The sequence below is a fragment of the Pomacea canaliculata genome, linkage group LG5 (assembly GCF_003073045.1).
Source record: "Pomacea canaliculata isolate SZHN2017 linkage group LG5, ASM307304v1, whole genome shotgun sequence".
Classification (NCBI taxonomy): Eukaryota; Metazoa; Mollusca; class Gastropoda; order Architaenioglossa; family Ampullariidae; genus Pomacea; species Pomacea canaliculata.
In genome coordinates this window covers 32,278,836-32,301,337 of record NC_037594.1, presented here as the reverse complement: position 1 = coordinate 32,301,337, position 22,502 = coordinate 32,278,836, and the positions used below count along the sequence as shown (strand labels likewise).

General features: G+C 44.1%; 2 protein-coding genes across 3 annotated transcripts in view; one reads left to right on the top strand and one right to left on the bottom strand.

The window, feature by feature from the left end:
* The window catches only part of LOC112563724 (phosphatidylinositide phosphatase SAC2-like), a 131,449-nt gene that overhangs the window by 88,668 nt on the left and 20,279 nt on the right, over positions 1 to 22,502 (bottom strand). The gene's annotated exons all lie outside the window — the stretch shown is intronic.
* Positions 12,191 to 21,828, top strand: LOC112563718 (octopamine receptor 2-like). 2 transcript variants are annotated; one of them, XM_025237985.1, is made up of 3 exons: positions 12,191 to 12,981; positions 18,534 to 19,068; positions 19,375 to 21,828. In XM_025237985.1, exons 2-3 carry the CDS (start codon positions 18,662 to 18,664, stop codon positions 20,801 to 20,803), a joined length of 1,836 nt encoding a protein of 611 aa, XP_025093770.1. In that variant the 5' UTR covers positions 12,191 to 12,981; positions 18,534 to 18,661; the 3' UTR covers positions 20,804 to 21,828. The 2 variants fall into 2 exon arrangements, with proteins under 2 accessions (XP_025093770.1, XP_025093771.1); XM_025237986.1 differs by lacking the exon at positions 12,191 to 12,981 and having other exon boundaries at positions 18,307 to 19,068.

Genomic DNA, 22,502 nt, shown 5'->3' with positions numbered 1-22,502 from the left:
TGGTTTGCCCGATGTGAAAAGTAGCATCACCCCTACGAACTATTGATAGAATCTAGGCAAATTACATGCAGAAAAACGGCAAAGCCGCTAACTGGGGGTACTTATCCTGCAGAATTTTGATTGGGCTTATTAACCGACTGCCAACGGGTGAAAGAGATGGAGGCTTGGGGACAGCTATCGTCTTAAAGTTTGCCTTCTCATTTGATTGTCTATGCTCGCCCGTTCCTCTCACAAGCGGCAAAAATACGAAAGTGCAAAGTTGGGAAAATTGGCAGCTCTGAACTGACCGTTTTTACTATCTACAGACCCTGTCTTCAGTAGAAAGAAATAACCTCTCTTTCCACCAACACATACCTTATTATCAGCAAATTGTTTCTTTCTCGGATGTAACAGAAGTGATTGCTAGTTCGAACCTGTAACGTATGTGTATGTAGGTTTGTTCTTTTAGTCTAACATGGCAAAGGTGAACAAAGTGATTGAATAAAAGTGAATAATTGAGGAATGAACAGAATTGTACGCTTGATGATGAAACATATTTCTTAAGGAGATTGGGATCTGAGGCCGGATTTGAAGGCTTCGAACGTAGTTGATGCAGTTAGAAGAGACGGGGGCAGAGTTTCGAACAGTGGGGCTCGAGAAGGAACGTTTACCGAATTTCTCCTCTGTGATATGTGGTACAAAGAAGGAAGTACAATCAGTCCAAAGATACCAGCTCAGGCGGTAAGGAGTCAGTAGCTGTGACAGGTATGCTGGGACAAGGGTAGCACAGTGTAGCCATCTTGTAATCAATGGAGCTGGGACTGGCAGCCAGTGAAGCTCCCGGAGATGTAACATGGCCTGCTTTTCACATACGGAATACAATACCAGCGGCATTATTCTGAGCTCTTTGAAGTTTGTTGAGTAGGCGTTCAGGGAGATCGACGAGTAGCGATTCCATCGGGACATCACGAAAGCAGCCATCAGCTTTTTGGTTGCAGAATATAACAGGAAGGGTCGGATGTGACTGATCCTGCGATCGAGCTGTAGAACATAACTCTGGACTGCAATAAAACATATTAGTGGTCTCCATGCAAAGATGTGTCAGTTGAATGGTGTATGATTGCATTTTGCAGTAAGGTATAAACAGTTTTTACGTCCCCACTGATTTTCCTCGGTTTTTTTTTATGCATAGTGTAAAGTGAGAAAGGGAGTGGTGACTAAACTATGGTAAGCAAGCAGTCACAGAAACTATCTCGCTGCACTTGAGAATGAATCAACATGCTAAAACTGGTTGTGCAGTGTCTATATAAAGTAAAGCCATTTTTGAGAAAAACGAGTTCAAAAGTTAAGGAGTAAAAGTGTTGGCTTTTCTTCCACTTGCAATGTTGCAAGAAGAGTTAAAAACACAGAAACTTCATTTAATATTTATTTAATTAGTTATTAATTAGTTCTTGAAAAGAACTAATAACTATAATAAAGACGTAGGACAAGAAAAGGGAAGATACGTTGTTGAGAACTGAAGTTTTGATGCGTAGATACATTTCTCAAAGAGTTCCAGATAAGGTAACAAAACATTTGTTTGGGATCATAAGGAATGTTCTTGGACCCTCTGAAACTTTACACCTCATCTTCCCGAGGTAGCAAATTTAGACTTTTGCCGAAAAATTAGTTGCCACAGATCATGAATTTACGGGAATTTTTCTGTCTGATAATGGAAAAATCCCAAAATATTTTGGTCGATTTGAAATACACCGCAAACATTTGCAGTCAAAAAAAAAAAAAAAAAAATTAATTTTTGCTTTTTCCACTCTGACATAGCATTGTGCCATCTGATCTTCTTCGTCTTTTGTGATACAAAGCACACGCAGGCTAGCACAGGACGCGCACAAGAGTACCACCACGGAGGTTCATACTAGGTAACTATTTGAGTACAAGCACTGACACGGAATAGCACCAGGCAGAAGCTAACAAGCCACTCCAGTGTGCGTGGAGGTGCCGCCATATTGCAGGCGATAACGATCGTCAAGATTGTTTTGCCTGTCGGCGGAGACGATACCACAATCAGTTTCTAACTGCTGCGGCGACTGCATTACTGCCAGAACCCGCTCCCTCTCCACGGCCACCCGGAAATCACAGCCGGCAGCTACTGCAGCCCCACCACTGACCCCCGTGGCTCGGCCTACCCCCGGTGCAATGCCAGCGCTGCTTCTGTCGACCCTACCACAACCACCACTACCCGCTCGACGACTTCTGCCAAGTTGAACATGTTGATCTGGACTGCGCATGTCGTTGATTTTATTGAATGAAAAGAAAAGAAAAAACATTGTTAACTGCACGGGCAGCCCCACGCGAACACTGCCTGCATGCGAATGTTGCTTGATGGTGAAATCGCCTTGCTTGTAGCTTCACTCAAGATGCTCTCAAGCACGAACATTGATGGCTGGATAAAGTTCTCTCCTCCTCCTTCTCTATATTCTCAGATCCCAAGTAATTCACGTGCTTGGTACAAGACGTCCGTTCGCGGTGAGTGCACGAGCGAAAAGGAACATGCCAAATGTGCATCGAATCTGACTTTATTACGCAGAATTTCTTTTCAAAGAAATTTTAGAAAGAAAATGTGAATGTTTACAGCTCGTATTTGATCCACGTTTAGGCAGATCAGCCACAGCGAATGCGCAAACAAAAACGAGTGTAGTTGGCCCCTCGCGCGAGCGGTGGGTGATTTTCTGGATCACTGGACCCGAGTCGACAGTCCAGCAGACGAGTAAGTTCATGGTCTATAAAGTCATGAAGGTGAAAGTGTTTGTCCAGCGCCGGTCTCATCATGCAGGACCTTACATGTACCTTCCCGTGAGTCAGGCCCCGCGTGTCCGAGACAGAGTTGTTGGCACTTACACTGATCAGCTCTAGAAACCAACGACTTCAGATTATGCGGAAGGAGATGGGGTGTCTGATCAACTGTCTCTTGCAACGAGTCTGTAATTACACCCAGATTTACAGTCGCGGATGGATAACGGTTATTCTCCACAAAGGACATCAAAGAGTAAGGACTAGCCTTCATTTGCAAACTCACTCAGCTCCCAAACGCACTCTCTCTCTCTTTTCCCACCCCACCACACACATACACACGCACGCATGCACGCATACTATGCTGGAGTCCTTGTTCTTAGCAGTCGCAATACGCTCAAGACAGAAACTTTATAACTGACGTTATACATTAGCATGAAGATTGTGAAGGATTGGAATAAATTTTCTCACGAAAACAACAATTAAATTTTGCTCATTTTTTCTTTAAAATCTCTTCTGTTAATGAGAGAAAATTATTGTGCAATACTGTCCTGCAGAGTACAAAATCTAGGGGGAAGTGAGAAAACTCTACAAAAACACACGGTTTGTACTGGGCCATAAAACGACACCAGAAGTCGTCTTGTGAGCTTCTTATAAAGCTTTGCCTAATGTATCATATATTTCTATAGTATTTTTGGAAGTATGGTGGACAACAGAAAAAGTAAATGATAAAGATGATTACAATGCAGTGGTGCATCATAATGACCATCTGTCGTATCTTCCACATTTTCTTCCCTCTCAGCCACACAAATACTGCCCCCACTCCACCTTCTCTTCTCCGTTACATCACTACACTGCTCCTTTCTCGGTGGTGTCCACAAGAAAAGGGTTCTCTGTGACGCTTGTCCTCCGCCTGAGTTTCTATGGATCCCCGTGTCAATACGAGTGCGCAACACCACTCGGAGGCAGTCTGCTCCATGCACTATTGATGCCTCCCAACTCTGGCGAACCCTCCATGTCCTTTCCCCCAAATCTACGGGTTCTTAACTGCTCACCCTGACGTGTGTCAATCGCCCCTCTCGCACGGCGCTCGCCTGGACAAGGCGCCACCATTGAGCAGCCCCACCCGGCTCCCACGTCTTCAAAGAAATGCATGTTACCCCGTCTAGCGAGGGCTTAAAGCGCGCACACACGTATTCAAGTTCGAACGACATCAAACAAAATTGCCCGATGGTCCGCCCATGCTGGCGCTGCCAGCCGCATATTCAAAGCACAAAGACCAGCCCAGCAAGTTGCAGGGATGGCCGTGTGGATTATGGAGCTGCCCAGGTCTTTGAAAGTAAAAACGGTCTGTCCCCGACACTGTCTCTCTTCCTTCATGCACTCTGCTCAATGCACACACTTATATTACACACACACGCGCGCGCACAGATGGTCGACACAGAGATGCTTTTGTATTGTAGCACTTCGTAGCGTTTTCAGATGACAGAGAGCAACTGGAGGCAGCTCGATATGAGAACACAAAAATACCACATGTTACCACAACTTATTGATATCTACCAAAAATAGACTTATACATTCATGGTTCAGACAGTTCCAATCATTACTTTGCACACAGTAATACTGAGAAGTCGCACTGCCGGAACAACAAAATACTGCTTCAGTCTGTTGATACCCAGAGTCACCAGCCCGATGGTAGTTGAAAAAATTCTCCCGACAGGACGTGCCTGTCATCGCGAAGGATTTCACTTTCAGAAATGTCTGCCTGTTATACAGAGCCTGACGAGAATTCTAGGCTGTCCCAGAGACAGGTTGAGTGGTGGTGTCTCAGCGAAGTCTTCTATTGAAGACTGCCCAGGTATTTAAAAGTAGAGATAATTTCCACCTCCTTTTCGTGAAAGACACTTACGGGACGGTGGAGAATTCCAACGAAAATCCAAGACAATCTTGTTGGTCTTATTCACATTAAGTTCGAAGAAATTGTCATCGCACGATACAATAAATTCATCCAAAGCTCCATCATGGGTATCTATTGGCCCGTAGTGAGAACAAGGCAGTGTCATCATAGAATTTGACGAGATACTAACGCTCATAGTTACTGTGAGAACTGTTGGTATACAGAATAAACAGAAGCGGGGATAAAATACAACCTTGGGGTGAGCCGGTGCACGTTGTGATTGAGTCGGAAAAGGTGCCATTGACTCGTTGTTGTCTATCAACAAAAACGAGAATAAATTATGACACTAACTGATGGTCAAGCGAAAACTCGCCAAGGAGTCTTCTAGATAGGATATGTGGTTGGACGGTGTTGAAGTCAGCAAACAGAAGTCGTGCATGGGCATGTGGATTATCGAGGTGTTTGAAGAATGTATGGAGGATAAACAGTTTAGTATCATGAAAACTTTGTTTGGACTGGTTTGCAAATTGCAAGGGGTCAAGGCATTTGTTAGTGGCATTTACAAGTGGTTTGATGATTGTCTCCAATACTTTCATGACCAACACTGGTTTTTGAAGTTTCATTCCGCTTACTTCCAAACACTACTTCGTACAGGAAAAGCACGGCACCCTTAAAATAAAGTTCAAACAGAAGGGAGAAGAAAATAAATCGACTCCCATACTACAAACCTCTGCTTGCACGATATGTTTATCCGTACTCTTGATCTCAGGTAATCTGTAACATTGAACACGGCTACACGAGCTGCATCCCAACCCGCCTGACTACCCTCCTACCCGTCCCTACAAAAATGGCTTCCGATGAGAAGGTCATCCGCACGCGTCTTCATGTAAGTCTCCTCAAGCGACAGGAAATTCCTAAGGGATATATATATGTATAATTATGTATATCAGTGCTGAATCTGTTGATGTCCTCTAAAAATCCATTATCTGTCTTCTTTTCACGAAGTGCTGGTTCTACCACCTGACAGAAATTTTTCCTACCCGACGTGAAAATACTCAGCTATGTTGCACTCTCGTTCGCTCTTTGAACTTTAAATAAGATTTCTTCTGACTCTTAGCACTTATTCGACCTTTGGTCTTGTTGCTCTACCACGCTGTAGAACTCAGTGCACACATACACACACAGAATTCAGACATCCACCGATGTAACTCTTGCTTTCCTAAGCCGACATACGCAATTCAGAAGGTTCACCTTTTCAGTAAGAATTACTGTCTGGGTGATAGGGTGGCTATTTTTAAAAAGCCATTTACTGGCATGTCTCTGCCTCCATTTCATAGCCAGACTATAGGGAGGAGTGTCTTCCTACATGGCGGGGACGCCCTGCTTGGGAATGAAATCCCATCTTGACAGGCCTTATGTGCTCGGAACGACTGTGCATACGATTAGAGCGCAAAAGATTAGGTGGATATTTTTGTTTTTAATCATCACTCTGCTTTCTCATCTGCCCTTGCCGGCTGGCGATTTCCGGGACCTTCCTGGCCGATGATCAAACTGGATGTGGTCTGGCCAAGATTTCAAAGCCGCTTGGCCAACTGTCTCCTCTCGGCGGTCGAGACGTCTTCGCTGCCCCATGACCGCAGCAGTTGAAGTAAAAGGAATACCAGGCTCAGCATTAACCACTTATGCCAAGAGACTCTGGTTGTGCATGCCTGATGTGAATCGTGATGAAAAACACTAGTGGAGAAGCCACTTCGATTTTTCTTCTTGCAGTAGGGGCCTTTATTACAAAGAAACAGGCAGTACACTCAAGAGAAAAAAACAACAACAAACAAAAACAAAAAAAAAACAACAAAAAAAAAAACGAAAACAAACAAACAAAAAAAGCAACAACAACAAAAAACAACAACAAAAACAAACCTGCAGAAATCAGACATTTAGGACTTGTGACACAGGTCATCGCATGACAAGCAAAGATAGCATCCTGAATAAGGACCATGAAAGTATTTCTATGGAAGTCAAAGACATGGTATTGTCTGTCAAACACTTCGTCTAAGAACTAAAATCTGAGGGTGAAAACGTGTTACAGCTGATATTTTGATAAATGTCAAATCTGTCATTTGTAATTCCTAACAGACCTTGGCTACATTGTATGAACAGAGCACAGCAAGGTGGACCGGACTCAAGTCATCACATGTCTAGGACTGTCTCCAGCTGTTTGACATGCCTGCCGTTTACCCAAACGGCTCTTCAGGTTATGTTGCCCAGAATACTAACACAAGAACAGACATTTGCTGCTACTGTGAATTGTTAATGGACAGGTTGTCGGGGACAGAAGAAAGGGATGACTGGATGGCTCAGGCAACGGATTTGCTGGGATTTAAGGCCGGTCTTTCATGATCAAGCTTTACCGTGATCTTGTAAGATACAGCATCGGATGGGTCACAACGGTCGTAGGCGAAAAGGAGATCACCGACAATCTTGTCGCATCATTTTAGTATTAAATTTAGTGTTGCTGCACCATTTTAGTTGGAATTTAGAATTGCCAACGTTTGCTAACATCCTCACGATGATATGTTAGTATGCATGTGCGGGCACATGTATATAAAAAAGGCGAGAGAAACAAAGACAGGGATACGTTCTCGGAATAAAAAAAAAAATCTTTTTCTGCGACTTATCTCACGTGACCAGACATCTGTAAAATCAACGGCTTTGAAGCATCGTTCAAGCGTAACATTGGGAACAAAACTAAAGGGAGTTTAGCATAAAACATCGGCGAGGACGAAAGGCGCTTGTAAATTAGGATGAGTGCGATGCAGGAAGCTCTGTAATTCAATCACCGATGCCGGCATCTGTGACTGTTTGCACGTCTCCGCCTGAAGTCGTTGCGGAACTAAACGATTCGATTTCTCTCCTCGACCTTCAGCCGGGAATTCTAGTGATGGCGGATCGGCCTCGCATGAAGAAATCCACAACAAAGAACTGCAAAACAATTTGATACATCAGCTGCAGACACTGAGCATCCTGGCTATGTACAGAGTTGTGTAGGTAGAAGCTGGCACCATCTGGCGAGGGGAGGCAAATGCCAGCGCGTTCCATCTGTCCCCCAAAGGAGATAATTTATGTTTTCTTGATCTCTTCATAAGACTGCGGGAGGCACTGGGAATACCGTGCACTTTCAGGCTCACGGGGAGCAGCACAATATAGCCGCGGGTAATTCAGGGATAACGTTTTCTTCTAAACAGTTTATGAAGCTATGGCAAGACTAATGAAATCAGAGGTGAAAGTGCAAGGTCGGCACTTCAAACAGTCAGGCCATGTCCGGTCAAGGACGACTTGAAATCGAGGGGACATGGCAGAGACGACGTTTGGTCTCCTTTTATCTACACATATTCCTGATATACATTACCATCAATTAATCAACCGAATACAGGGTATTTGTGTACACAAACGGAAAATAAAATATAATATGTGGATGTAAATGTGTATACACACCGACATTTACATCTATATGTGTATATATTTACAGATATGTTTATAATGCATGCTAGGAAAACTGAATACTTACATTCACACCATTCACTAATGGACCTATGGCTTATACTCAATCCTTTAACACAGACACAAACACATATTCGCACGTGCACGCACATATCAATGATATACAGGGTGTCCATAAAAAGTATCTACACAGTTAAACAATTGGTAACTCAATTGACGTTTCTGTCTGTTTACATTTAACTCATACTAATTAATAATGGCAGCCAGACTAATCTCTGAACAAGACAATCCCTAAATGCTACAAGAAAGTTTGAAAAAGCGGTTGAAGCACAAAGACACTTGATGTTTGGGATTCCGTTACTTAACGTGATCAGCAGTGCCTGAACCAGAAAGGACATCATTTGAAACCATCTGTTGATAAAACAAAAACAAAAACAAAAAGAAAAAAAAAACTGCCGTAGACAACAAAACGTATATTAATACATGCTACTTTTATAATTATCCAAAATGTGGACACATTTTGGGAAATATCCTGTGTATGTATATGTAAAGTCGTGTGGCATTTTCATACACGTATGGTTAATGTTGGAATAAACTCAACTCAGAATGTCGACTTTAGTCGTCCTGCGAAAATCTTGACCTCGCCTTCTACAATGTGTCGTCCTTTGTGCACTATACTCCCCACCCCACCCCACCCCACCAAACCCTCCCCCGACAAGCTGCACGTGCCTTGTACATAAGGCAGCGAGCACTGGGGACGATGAACGCAATACTTTGCGGTTTCTCAAATACTTGAAACCGAAAAATGACCGAAATCAAAATGCCACATCATTTCAACACCAAGTCTGAAGAGAGTGTTTTAACTTTCATACTCCGGCATTTGCAAAAAGATGGTGTCTGGCGAATTGGACGCGGATGCCGCGCTGGCTGAAATTCTCGTTCAGTAGTTCTGCAACAATTTACCTACTGATTTGTGGAATGTGTAGTGTTTTAGAAATTATTCCATCATTTCGGACTGGTTCGCGCATAAAACTGCCAATCGGACACAATGTTTAAGCGTCACATAAACCAGTCAACACATTCAGTTTGTTAATCAAAACCGGAAACGAAGTTTTTCAAGAAAGGAAGACGATCGAGCAGAGAACTCCTTTAGGAGGGAACTCCATCTTGTAAATGAGTCTGAGTGACCGATGGAAGCAGTTAGCAGATGGCTGTACCTCACGTCAATCCTAATTACAGCACGGCTATCGACTTGGACACTAGCTAGGTTGTCTCCAATATCTTACCTGATACGCCGTTCATCCGGGTTACAAAACTCCCGAGAAAATTAAAGAAAAAAAAAAAAGAATGGAGAAGGAAGGATGACGAGAGATAAAAATACGCTCTTTTTCCTTTGAAAGATTAAAAAAAAAAAAAGACACCCCATCGGCCACACTGGAGTGGCAATATAGAGCTCAACTGGCTAAAATGTTGCTATTAACGGTTGCTGATAGGTCTGTGGCGCCGTGAGGCATGTGCACCGCAATCACTCCATGAGCACGTGCCGCCTGTTTCCATCTGCCGATAATTAACACGCATGCACGCACATACATGCTTGCGGACAGGCACGTAAGCACAAACTTACAGCCAGCACGAAGCACATCAACGCATGTACATCGGGGGTAGAGGCATTTTCTAGAAATACAATTTCCATCTCTTCCAGGCTCTCTGTCCAAAAAAAAAAAAAAAGCCACGTTGCTAGAGGAACAATTTCCATAAGGTCAGACAAGAAAATGGACTTGTATTGTGGCTGTAGTGGCAATTCGCCGCTGACGTCAGCAAGCATCACTTAAGGTACATCTGCTTCTGACGGCCATATGAATGAATACATCTGACCAAGTGTTTGCTCACAGAATATGAATATATAAGGGAGAACGAATGCTTATCTCATGAGTAAACACCACTAATGGTGCTAAAATGCATGCTGACAATAATCAAATAAATGCACGTAAAAAACAATTGCATATTCAAGGAATGAAAATTAATATGGTGGCCAAATTCAAGTACAGATGAACAGAAAGTATGTGTATGTGTGTGGGGTGGGAAGGATTGGTTAACATTACTGGAAAAGTACATGTTTGTTGATTTTATGGAAGCATTTGTGTATGTAGTATCTTATATGTGCAGAATTTTTTTCTTATTTGATATCCGTCAGTCATACTTTTTTAAAAATGCAATAGAGAGAAGCAGTATTACAGTAAAACATCACTGTACAGAATACAAGCAAGTGAGGGCTGGGAAAGCACAGCCACTACGATCGAGGGTCCAGGAACTGCACACGAGGACCACAATGAAGACTGGCAGCTACAAGATGCGATGCTGTACTGATGGCGGACATTGCCTCGCTCTTTCCATCTGCCCTTTACATTTCCGCACAGACTTGGCTCAAACATGAATCCCCTCAACAGAAGTTCGGCCAATGAAATGCCGGCTGAGATCTTAAAAAAAGCTGTTCAGACACTCCAGTCAACTGTAACGGGAAATCGAATTATTAACGTATGGTCAGTCTCCCATTTGGCAAGGAAAGTCTTCCTTTTCACGTACACATCGTACATGCTGAGATGCTCGGCGACAGTAGCAACTACGTAGACTTTGGGTAGGAGCCACCTAATCTGGGGTTAAAGTTTATATGACAGCGTGGAAACAATATTGATACGTGAACTTTGAGTACACGGCACCTAATCTGGGGTAAAGTCTATATAGGGAACGGCGGCAGCGAATATCTATATCCTCTCCCACTCTCTCTCTCTCTAGTAATAATGATAATGATGTATGTTCCCAACTTACAAACAGGTTCCGTTCTAGGAGGTTGTTGGTATGTAGGTATTCCTAAGAGAATACTGAATACTGAGAAGGACGTGTGTTAAGATTAGGTACGGTACATGTACACCCAGCTCTAGTTTCGGACTACCGATATAAACAATAGTTTTCGGTTGTTTTAATGTGCTTGATCGACCTTCAAGTACATGAAATAAAGTTTATAACAGTTTATAACTAACTTTAAACTTGAAGACAATACTTACGAACTACTTTTCAGCTTGAGGACAACTTTTTTCGTATGTTCGTAACTCGTACGTTGGTAAGTAGGGGACAAACTGTATTTAATTTGATGCTATTATTGTAATTACCTTGTAATTTTAATGAAAATAGGGCATAGAGATCTTCTACTCAGTGTAACTATGAATTGAACTTGCATCTGCCCCTAAACCTCCCCCTTCCCTTACATACACGATCTCTACCAACATCGATCATCGGCACGAACCTACCCGACTAAAGCAATCGTCATTGTTATTGTCTAGTGAGGACACCAATGACTCTTTTTTCATTCTTGAATTTCACATTGTGATTCACTTCACTAGGACCTTCGATGGATTAAAGAAGTGTTACGCTTATAAATGTATATAAAGTATATAAATCCCTTCTTCTGCTATTGTACATTCTACTGCCTGAAAGAAAGAGAAAAAAAACTATTGTTGTCTTCTACAGTCGGGTGCACAATCACACTAGATGAATACTAACTCGTTTATAAAATAGTAGCTATTAAACTGATTGCCAGCTCAATTATGCTTCAGGGTCCTAGTATCCGGGAGACAAAAGCGGCTTCAATATTCAGGTAAACTTCCACTTTCAATTTTTTTTAAAAATTTCTACAGGTAGACCTCTTCAAGAAATATTGTTGCTTGTTTTAATATTAACACCTCCCCGAAACTTTGATTTCGTGTGTGGTACCTCTTAGTCATGAACTACCGGAGACAGTGCAGTGCCTCTAATGCCTCCACTTCCAAGTGGGTTGGCCCTTGTCCTCCCAAGCTGCAGGCAGGTGCATGGCCAACCCCCAGTCTACGTGTTGCTGGGGCGCTGGCGTGGCGTCGGGGCGACTGCAAGCTTGTCCGTTGACGGCTTCTGCTGTGCGGCGAAGCGGACACCGCGCGCGACTTCTGGCGGTGGGTGGGCGAGTCCGCGGGTGTGGATGTGGCTGCACGGGTCTTTCGACATCACCGCAGTGCCACCGCACGTGGCCGACTCACTTCGGGAGCGTTTTTTTCTTTTTTCTCCTCTCTCCTCACGCCTCGTCACATAAAGCGTAGCGACAGTTTCACTTTATTTGCCGAAACCGATTGGAAGAAAGATGACCACCTCGTCTTCTGCTGTCTGCTGGAGTCGCTGTTGAATTTGCCAAAAACGGAAAGGGTGTCCCTCTCCAGGCTTAGTGCGGAACCCGGCGTTTTCAGCTCGCGGCCTAAGAGCGAACGGAAGCACAAAAAAGGACAAGAGCAAGACAAAGTATCTCTTGTCAGAACATAATGAAGATTTCTTTTTAAAAATTTGTGTTTAAAAAAAAGTGCGGTGCAAGTTCTTTAAAATGTGAAAGCCCTGGCTTGGAAAAGAAATGAAGAACATAGCAAGCCACTAAATCTCCTGATAACGATGGTGTGGATGACGCAGACAGCAGTGTTCTCCAATCTGATTGCGACTGGGTGGAAATAGCGCGAAACGTTTTGCTGATAAAATCGACCTCGGCAGTGACTGCCCCTCCCCCGTCCACTTCTTGTCAACCTTCTCAGTCCGGCACCCTGACGTCTCCGGCGACGACTGATAACACCCTGTGACGTCAGTGTCTGGCGTTCCACCTGCCGCATCAGTTCTGCCTGCAGCCCACGATGGGTCGCCGACTGTTTGGGGTGGTCAGTCGGAGGCACTCCAAGTCCTTGGATACCACGTAATCCGCGGCACCTCCGAGGTACGATGTCGCCAGCTGCTCTTCTATCACTCACACTCAGGTAAGTTTTGCACGTGCACGCGCGCACTGCTGCTCTTATTTCACTCACACCTTTAATACAAGCACGGACAAACAACTGCTACTCTCTATCTTGTACTCAGAGAAGCTCATAACTCTCAACAGAGAAACAAAAACATTGTCCGCGAACCCATTTTATCTTAATAGCTGGTGTGAGGAGTGTTCCCCGGGAGCTTAGAAATCGACAGCCAGACAATGTTTCGCAATTCCGAGGTCAATAAATGATCGCTCTGCTTTCTTTCATGTCGGATTCCAGCGACTTCAGAGCATCCTTAATAACTGGGCCGTTTCTTTTCAACCCTTTTTGAAGTAAATAGTTTCAGCGTCGTTTCTTCTCAGCTTGAATGTAGAAGGGATTGACCAGTTTATCAGATCTTTTATTATCCCGAAAATATAAGAAGTCTAGCCCACATTTGTCTGGAAGTTAAAAAGAAAAAAAAACTTTGAGGTTAAGGTCCATTATTTATTTACCATGCTTTAAACGTTTTATCTGCTGCTGTTGATGTCTAGAAATTTAGGAAAAACAGAGCTCACAATTTATTCTAATGTTCAGTACTCAGACGTCTACAAACAGTATGTGGAAGGCGAAATGAAAGGGCCGACCTTCATACCCTTAAACTTCCCACATAATTTCTGTCCATCAAAGTGTGACACATCAAAGGAACAAGAAAATGTGAAATATTCTTTCTAAAATTCCACCAACGCATACAACGAACGTATTCTATTAATAGATAAAAGGCAGCTCACTACATTAATCGTTGTCTGGGACCTTTACACATATCAACAAAAAAACACATTAACATATTTTAAACAGCAGCACGTACAAAACAATTTCTCTGTTTCCTTATGTTGTATCACAGTAATAACACAATATTACCAAAGTGAAAAAGGGCTATCTATACAACAAAACATTAAAGACTGAAAAAAAGGTGAAGTAAATAAATCTGATATAACGCATTCAGTCTCTGAGCGCAGGTACTTAAGTTCCGAAGGTTGCATACATCGGGTGTAAATAAAGAACATTCATCAAAAACGAGTTTTCAAGAGACGGAAAATAGATATTGTAATAATTTCAAATCTATAATTAAAACCCTCGTCATGAAAAGCTTTGTAAACAAGAAACATTAGGAAGAGAAGAACAGCAAACAGTTCTTTGGATCACAATGTTCCCAATCAATATCAATGTCGTACTTTTCATTTTTATTTTGTGGATGGTTTCCTTTGTTTATTTGCTGACACTACGCAACTTCAGCGTGACGAGTGCGTTATGCTTGACGGACGACAGGAAACAACCAGCGGGGTGAGAACAACAACTCACGTGTGAACTCGGATCACTCAGTACACTCACTAATGTACGTGGAGGAAGAGAGAGAGAGCACATGTGGCGAGAGAGAGAGCACATGTGGAGAGAGAGCATATGTCCGTGGATATGTGGGGGAAATGATGGCGGTGATGACAATGGAGACACAACCTCGAGAGCGGGGGAGACGGCCCGACATCAAGACCCGCACTGTGGAGATCGGGGGCGCGCAACAAGTTCCGATTCGTCGTGAGCACAAAGATCTTCACATTGGACCAGGCGGCCAGGAAGCTATTGTCTGACCAGATAGTGAAGCACGCGACAAAACTCCGGAAGTAACGCGGGGTTGTCCCGCTTTGCCTTGCAATTACTCCTACTGAATGGATATGTGGATAGACAGGAGAGAATGGACAGCCTGGTGCTGGCGGACAGACACGGGGGAGAAAAATGACATGGTAACAGAGGGTAGATAAGTGGGTCCAAAAGGGCGGACAGGGGACAGGAGAGAGGATGCATATATCTTCACGTGAATATTACTCTCCCATACTTTGCTGGCTACTGATGTAAAATAAAGTGCACACGCAAAGAACAATGTATCAAGTTCTGGCTCGAGTTACACAGGAAAGCAATTTAATCTAAAAAAATGGCAGATACCAAAGAAGGTTTGCAGAAGGCACAGTCATATCAGACGATGACACCGTAGCCCTGGAGGCCGGCCATGGCGGCTTATCTGCGGTAAATAAAGCTTATGGGTCTGGTCTCGTAGGCAGAAAGCACCGATTGGAATATCATCATGATAGCGTGTGAAAATTCGGATGCAGGGGTCGGATAGCCGGCTCTCGTACGACCACGAGGCTTGAGTCGTACACTCGCCTCGCACGCAAACCTCTGGACCCTCGGTGTATTGCAGCATCCTGAAATCCTGAGTTGTTTACGCCAGCTGTAGGACGTACACAAAGTAGTTCTGCTGATACGTGCGTGTGTGCAAGTGCGTCTGTCTGTTTGTGTGTGTGTGTGTTGGGGGGGGGAAGGGCTGTGTGCTATTTTATTATCATGTTTATTTTAAGCAATCAGTGCAGCGATCCGAAAATATTTTCCCTTGAATGGAGCTGATGGTCTCGTCCAAAAAACAGACCAATAAATACAGGAACTTTTTGGAATTGAGTTTCCTTAATTTTACTTCCCTTTGAACTTACAGTTCTAAAGAATGCTCTCGCATAATGTTGGCAACGGGACACTAAATTGTCATCAAAGGATGCAGAGTCGTGTTATTTCGATCCCCCACCCCAACCTAGCCCTCATCTTCAACACACTGGAATATTTTACTATTTCTCTCACACAGAATGTTTATCTGGTAATTAACTAATGTTTCTGTGTAGTAGATACTTCACGCGTTGCGTCTAAATGTTCGCAGTTTTGGTGACAGACAAAAATGAGTTGTGTCACTGATGTTCAATTATACAAAAGAAGGAAATGAAATGTGGATCTCCATTAACGGCGTCTGTTGATAGGAAAAGTGATAAGCGTGAAAAAGTAATGAAGGCAACAGGGCTAACTGTTGATGTGCATCGATTCTCACGCCCCCTTAAAACATCGGCATCGTCATTAAACATCCCATCATAAATAATCCTCCTTGTCTTTACAGCCGTCCGTCAAATTAAAAGTTTTTGAAGAACGATTTTTAAACAGTTGTACACATTCTTCAGTTACACGTGTTTATATGTAACTGTATATATACAACGTACATACATCCTACATTATACATACAATCTCATTTTTGAAGTCTGGGTTCCCCGCCTACATTTCAAGGTGAACGTGTACTAAAATGTAAATATAAAAAGTCGTGGTACAACACACGGGTTCTGGTGTTATCTAGCCTCGCCAACCGACGACTGGTAGAAAATACAGAGATCGTTACAGTCTGTGCTAAAACTCGCAATTTGCGTTACGACTGAATTGATTCGCAGCCCACACGGCCATAAGCCACAAACGGCCCTACGAACACGCCGGTTCCGGCCCTATAAAGGGGGCGAGAGAAAGCACAATATTGTACTTAGTCTCTCGAGGCCCTCACAGCCACAGCGGCCTTCTGGGTGATGAATGTGCAGCCGCCATGTCTTTCAGCCACGACTGCGGCCCATAGAATTCCTGTTAACCAACATTCCCGCGGCAAGCAAGCCACCCGGCTCCATCAACATGCTCCTGCAGCTTGCCGCATTTGGAGCCTAATTTAAATACATCTAACAATAGAAACCGGATGGGCCGGCCCATTCGACCTCTGTATACCCAAGGAAATCTCGGTGTCCATAAAAAGAAAACGACTTGGCTGACCGCCAGAAGCAAAATATGGATGTTAGTGTGTGTTACAGACCATGACAGGAGGTTATGTGTTACAGACCATGCACATGAGACAATGTGTTACAGACCATACACATGAGACAATGTGTTACAGACCATACACATGAGACAATGTGTTACAGCCATACACATGAGACAATGTGTTACAGACCATGACATGAGACAATGTGTTACAGACCATGACATGAGGTTATGTGTTACAGACCATGCACATGAGACAATATGTTACAGACCATGACAGGAGGTTATGTGTTACAGACCATACACAACAGACAATGTGTTACAGGCCATACACATGAGAAAATATGTTACAGACCATGACATGAGGTTATGTGTTACAGACCATGACATAAGACAATGTGTTACAGACCATGACATGAGGTTTTGTGTTACAGACGATGCACATGAGACAATGTGTTACAGACCATGACAGGAGGTTATGTGTTACAGACCATACACAACAGACAATGTGTTACAGGCCATACACATGAGACAATGTGCTACAGGCCATACACATGAGGTTATGAAGACAGTAGTCTTAACATGGACTTTTCTTCTGTGACTGTCACATCACGACTTACATCCGTTCCGGAAGAAAACAAAAAATAATACATGCATAGGATTAAAGCAAATTCTGCTTATTTTGTCCGATCTGATAGGTTTCTGTTATGTTAACACTGTTAATTCTCACATTCTAAGTAAAACCATGAAAAAATAAACAGCAACGACGGTTTGGGCAGCAGCAAGGTAAATATCTTAATCTTCCATATGAAGCTCTGCAGCTCCCTGATCCGGTCAAATATTGTCATCTTACAGATTGCTCTGTGGCTTCAACCTCTTCCTAAGCTTTTAAACTGTCAGTGACATGCTCTTGTTTCGCTCGAGGATTTTGCCTACGTTTGACATCTAGTAAAAATAATCCATTCTGTCACTTTTATCTCCGTCCTCTTCACACAGAGAAGCTGAGATGTATGGGAAAAAAAAAAACTATTCATTCCACAAGACTACTAGGCATAAGCAACAACCTGTACAAAATAGGATTCGTCATCAGGTCTGATATATCAAGGGAAGACAAAAGTTATTCAAACAAAGGATGAAAAAAATGTATCCAAACACAAACATTTACGACCTATTAGCACAAAGATCTTTTATCTTTACTAATTAAGAAATATGGCGCGTATAAAAAATCTTTGCCTTCGTATAAATTTAGACCCCCCATCCACTCTTTTTTTTCCCATTTTGCATTGAAAACGTGTTTCAAATATGGTAGCAATGGGAAAGAACGGTTCATGCATGACTGCTTTTTTGAAGCTTTCAATGTGACAAAACACAACAGCTGTAGAGTCCAAAGGTTGCGGTGCATGAAAATGATTTGTTATCGACCCCAGTTTTTCCGCCGACCACGAACTTGTATTACTGGACTGCTGGCAGACCTTTTGTTTCCAGTTAACTGCTAAAACGAGGAATGAGACTACAAAGCTTCCCGGTTTATTCCCATTTTAGATTAACTACTAAAACGAGGCATGAGACGACAAAGCTTCCGGTTTATTCATATTCTTTGTTTAGGCTCGCCGAGATATCCCTTCGCAAGAGGCTAAGCGTTGGTTTTGCAGACAGACAGAAGTCCACCTACACACGTCCATGCGCCGACGAAAGAAGAATTTCCTGTGACTTTCGTGATAAGAAATCATGTCACCATCACACGCAGCTAGGTCTTGAATGTCTGGGAGAGACACCAAGAAGAAACGAAATCTGAACACGCCCTTCCTAGTCGCTTCCGTAAGACGAGATACACAGCAGGAAAAGGTGATCGTTATGACTGGTCTTCCAGGCCACCGATTCGCTTTCATCAAGACAGCCATTTGTGTGTGTTTCAGGGTTAAAGGCCAGCACGTGCCCCCACGTGACTCGGTCCCACCACGTCGGCCTGCAAGCAGCAAGAGCACGCGCACTAGTTCTCTGGGCCTGGAGACCGCCAAGCCGCCGCAGGAGTCCGGGCACTGACATGGCCGTTACCTTTACCAACCAGTCGCTCGGCGTTCCTTTCGTCACGGCCGTGGCGCCGCTGCAGGCGGTCAAGAACCCCCGTCATGAGGAGGCCATGTCAAAGGTCACCAAGCTGCCCTTCGTCTTGGACGCTCTGCTTCGTAACGCCTCGGCCCTCGGCAACAGGACGGCTGGCGAGGTGACGGTCGGTGACGTCATTGGTGACGAGCTTGGGGGCTTTGGTGACGCGCTGGTGCTGATGCGGGTGTGCGACTCCAACACCAGCGTGGAATGGAAGATGGTGCACCCCGTGTGCTCCACTAAGTTCAGTTCTTTTCTGCTCTTTCTGGTGGTTACCATGGCGCTGGCCATCATTACACTTCTCACTGTCCTGGGCAACACACTGGTGCTCTTTGCTCTGTGCAGGTAACATCTCGCTCTATACTCTGTACTTCTACCTTCAAACCACCTTGGTCTACATTGCTACCTACAGTTTATGTCACTCTATACTTCTACTATCATTACTCCCTGGACGTGTAACATCATCTTTTACTGCTACCTTCACTTTGTTAAAACTTCTCTTTCTGTGCCTGTGTGTATCTCGAGAACGAAAAAGTGAAAAAATTATTCTGGTGGACCTGTAAAAAAAGAACTAGGCTCTATATAACACGGAGTAACGTGGAGGAATAAAAATAATTATATAATATAATTCGTGTGGTGCTTTGTGTGCAGGTACCGCAGCCTGCGCACCATGTCCAACTGCCTGATCGGGAACCTGGCCGTGTCCGACCTGCTGCTCGCCCTGACTGTATTGCCCATCTCAACAGGTCACGACCTTCTGGGGTACTGGGTGTTCGGCCGCACCATGTGCACCATTTGGCTGTGCATAGACGTCCTGTACTGCACGGCCTCCATCTGGGGCCTCTGCACCATCGCCTTCGACCGCTACACGGCCACCGTCTTCCCGGTTTGGTACCACGACAAGCGCTCCACGGCCAAAGCCCTCGCCTACATTGGCTTTGTGTGGATATTTTCCATCATCATCTCTGTGGCGCCTTTGATCGGTTGGCAAGACATGATCTCTGGGTTCTACACCTACACGCCCGCCATCAACCGGCACGACTGCATCCTCTTCAGCACCAAGAGCTATGTCATCTACTCCGCTCTCGGCTCCTTCATTCTCCCTTCATGCCTCATGACCTTTCTCTACGTCAAGATCTTCGTCGTTCTCCACAAGCAGTCCAAGACGATGAAACGAAGGAGCAGTGTAAGCGGCATGTCACCGGCCAGACTGGCCAGGCGCTGTCCACGAATTGCCGTGTCCGAGATCCGGGAGACGAGCTGTGTGTTTCGTGATATTACCACGGCGTCCACAGTGGTCACGCCAGAGGAGGACGACAAGTTGAGAGGTGTCACGGCAACGTTCAGTCTCGAAGACACTTCAAGGAAGGACAGCGATGAGCATGGTGATGAGCGTGGTGATGAGCTCAGTGTTAGCCTTATACGTGAGCGCCGCAGCAACAGCCTGAAAGTTGAACTGGAGGCATTAAGGTCTCCAAACAACATCTGTGCTGGTGATAAAAATTATCTGACCGTCAGCGCATGCGATATTCCTAAACAATTTTCCATGAAGAAAAGCAAATCGGTTTCGTCCTGCATGCAGCAGAACGGAAACTGCAAAAACTCACCCATGGATAGCCCGAGGAAAAACTTCCGATACCCGAACACACCACGCAGCAAAAGTGCCAGCATGCTGAGCAGCATGTCGGAAGCCAACCTGGAGGCCCGCCACAGCAAGCTCAGCCTCGCCAGCATCCACCGTCTATCCCTGCCATGGCAGATGGAACGCAACAATCACCTGACCACCAGCATGCGCAGAAGGTTCCAGATGCGGGAGCAGCGCGCCACCAAGAGGATGCTGCTGATCATGGCATGCTTCTTTATCTGCTGGATGCCCTTCACACTCATGTACATGCTGCGCAGCCTGTGCCAGCACTGCCAGCATCTGGACGACCACACCACGGCCTTCATCATCTGGCTCGGCTACGCAAACTCCTCTCTCAACCCCGTGCTGTACACCCTCTTTAACGAAGACTTCCGCAAAGCCTTCAAGAAGATCCTCAACTTCAAAAAGCACAAACGACCTTGCACGCATGAGTAAGAATACGAACAGAGACAGCTACCTGCATATCCATGAACGGCTTGCCATATAAATAATTGTAAAATTGTTTCACAGATGTGTGTAGCGAGGTTTCTAATGCGGCGACAAAAACTGCACGTGTGGTGTCTATCACATGAGAAAATGTAATGGAGTCCCCTTAGTTTTATGTTCCATACAAATGTCATATCCATCAAAGAATAAAAACAATGGCCTTCCTAAAGTGGACTTTTTGCCAGTCTCCGAAGTGTGGCATTCAACATGTGGCTCCGGCAATTAGCTGTGAAAAAGCGTGGTCTTCATAGAATGTCCTGCTGTGTTTAATGTTAAAACACTTAAAAAATATCACCGTAACTGTGTTTTATTTCTTTTATATTTGGATTACTCATAAACCTAATGGAATATTGCAGTCCAGATTTTACGACAGAAAAACAATCAGTTGATAATAACGCATAATCTGAATACAAAACCTAATCTAGATTTTCTTTCATACTTATCAAAGATAAACTCAGCCTTTTGTAAAGTAACCTTAGACTGACTTAGTTTACAAATCTGGGGATACGGGGATATGGGGTTATCTAATAATAATAATAAGCGGGAATTCATAAATCGCAATATTTCAGCCTGAGGGACTCATTGCACTAGGCAAGTTAACAAAATAGTAAGAAAAGATAAGTGATATGTGAGAAATCAGAACAGACAGAATCGAATACAAGAGAATCAAACAGTGTGGCTTTTCTGTAAAATACCATAACACCAGAACAGGCCCGTTCTTAGCCCCTGCGGGGCCCGAACCAAAGGACATGTGCGGGGCCATCGAAGCCACGGTTTTAATCCAAACTTTTTAGTTCATCAAAGCCTCGTTTGAAATAGATGTCGGTTGGAGTGAATGTCTTTCAATCTGCGGAAACCACTGTTTACCCACCACCCAGTGTAAATCTCGAGACTGGTGTATTTGTGACTTTAATATCAACGACTGTTATCACTATTCTTTGTAATAAAGCCCACCCTTTGGTGCCACTACCCAGCTCGTTGGTGCAGTGTTGCTAAATCGTTTTTGTCTCACGAAGTACATCCGCCACTCAACATCGAGTGGACGCAGCTTTGCTATGTGATGCCTTCAAAGGATGAAATTTACCCCAGTGTTTAACTAGGATGTTTTCACTTCTGCGTTTGTACACAACCCTACATGGTACATGAACTTAAGAAATTTATGTTTTGTGTACATGAATGTGCACGTCCATTCATTACAGACCGCAGACAGACGTTTAATTAGGAAATATCACTAAAAGCAATGAATGTGAGAGGAATTTCCACTCATGCTAAATGAACAGTTTTTCTATTTTACGCAGGAATGTTGTCATTGGATAGTAGTTCTTGTCATCGAGAAACTAAAACAGTCAGAGTCAATGTTGTCTTGCCAATCGTCAAAATGCACTGAAGCCAGCCTTCGCCCGAGGTAAAATAAACACATTTTCGCTCGTTTCTCCGCAAACAGTTGACATTTCAGACATGGCGACCGCTCTGCTGACGCCGGTCCATTTCAGAAATGAAGGTCCGCTTTGTTGACTGCCACTCGTATGGAGCTAACGGATGGCTCTGTCCTGCTGCTGATGATGATGTAGAAAGCCGTGTTTAATAATCCTCAGCCGCTGATGGCACGGACAGGCTCAGCCACGCACGACGACCACCACTAGTGACC

What these genes read in the sequence shown, in the direction of transcription:
- LOC112563718 (XM_025237985.1), top strand. Translation starts at nt 18,662, where the DNA reads ATGGCCGTTACCTTTACCAACCAGTCGCTCGGCGTTCCTTTCGTCACG. An exon ending in GTGCTCTTTGCTCTGTGCAG is followed by an intron (nt 19,069 to 19,374) that starts GTAACATCTCGC and finishes CTTTGTGTGCAG; the next exon opens with GTACCGCAGCCTGCGCACCA.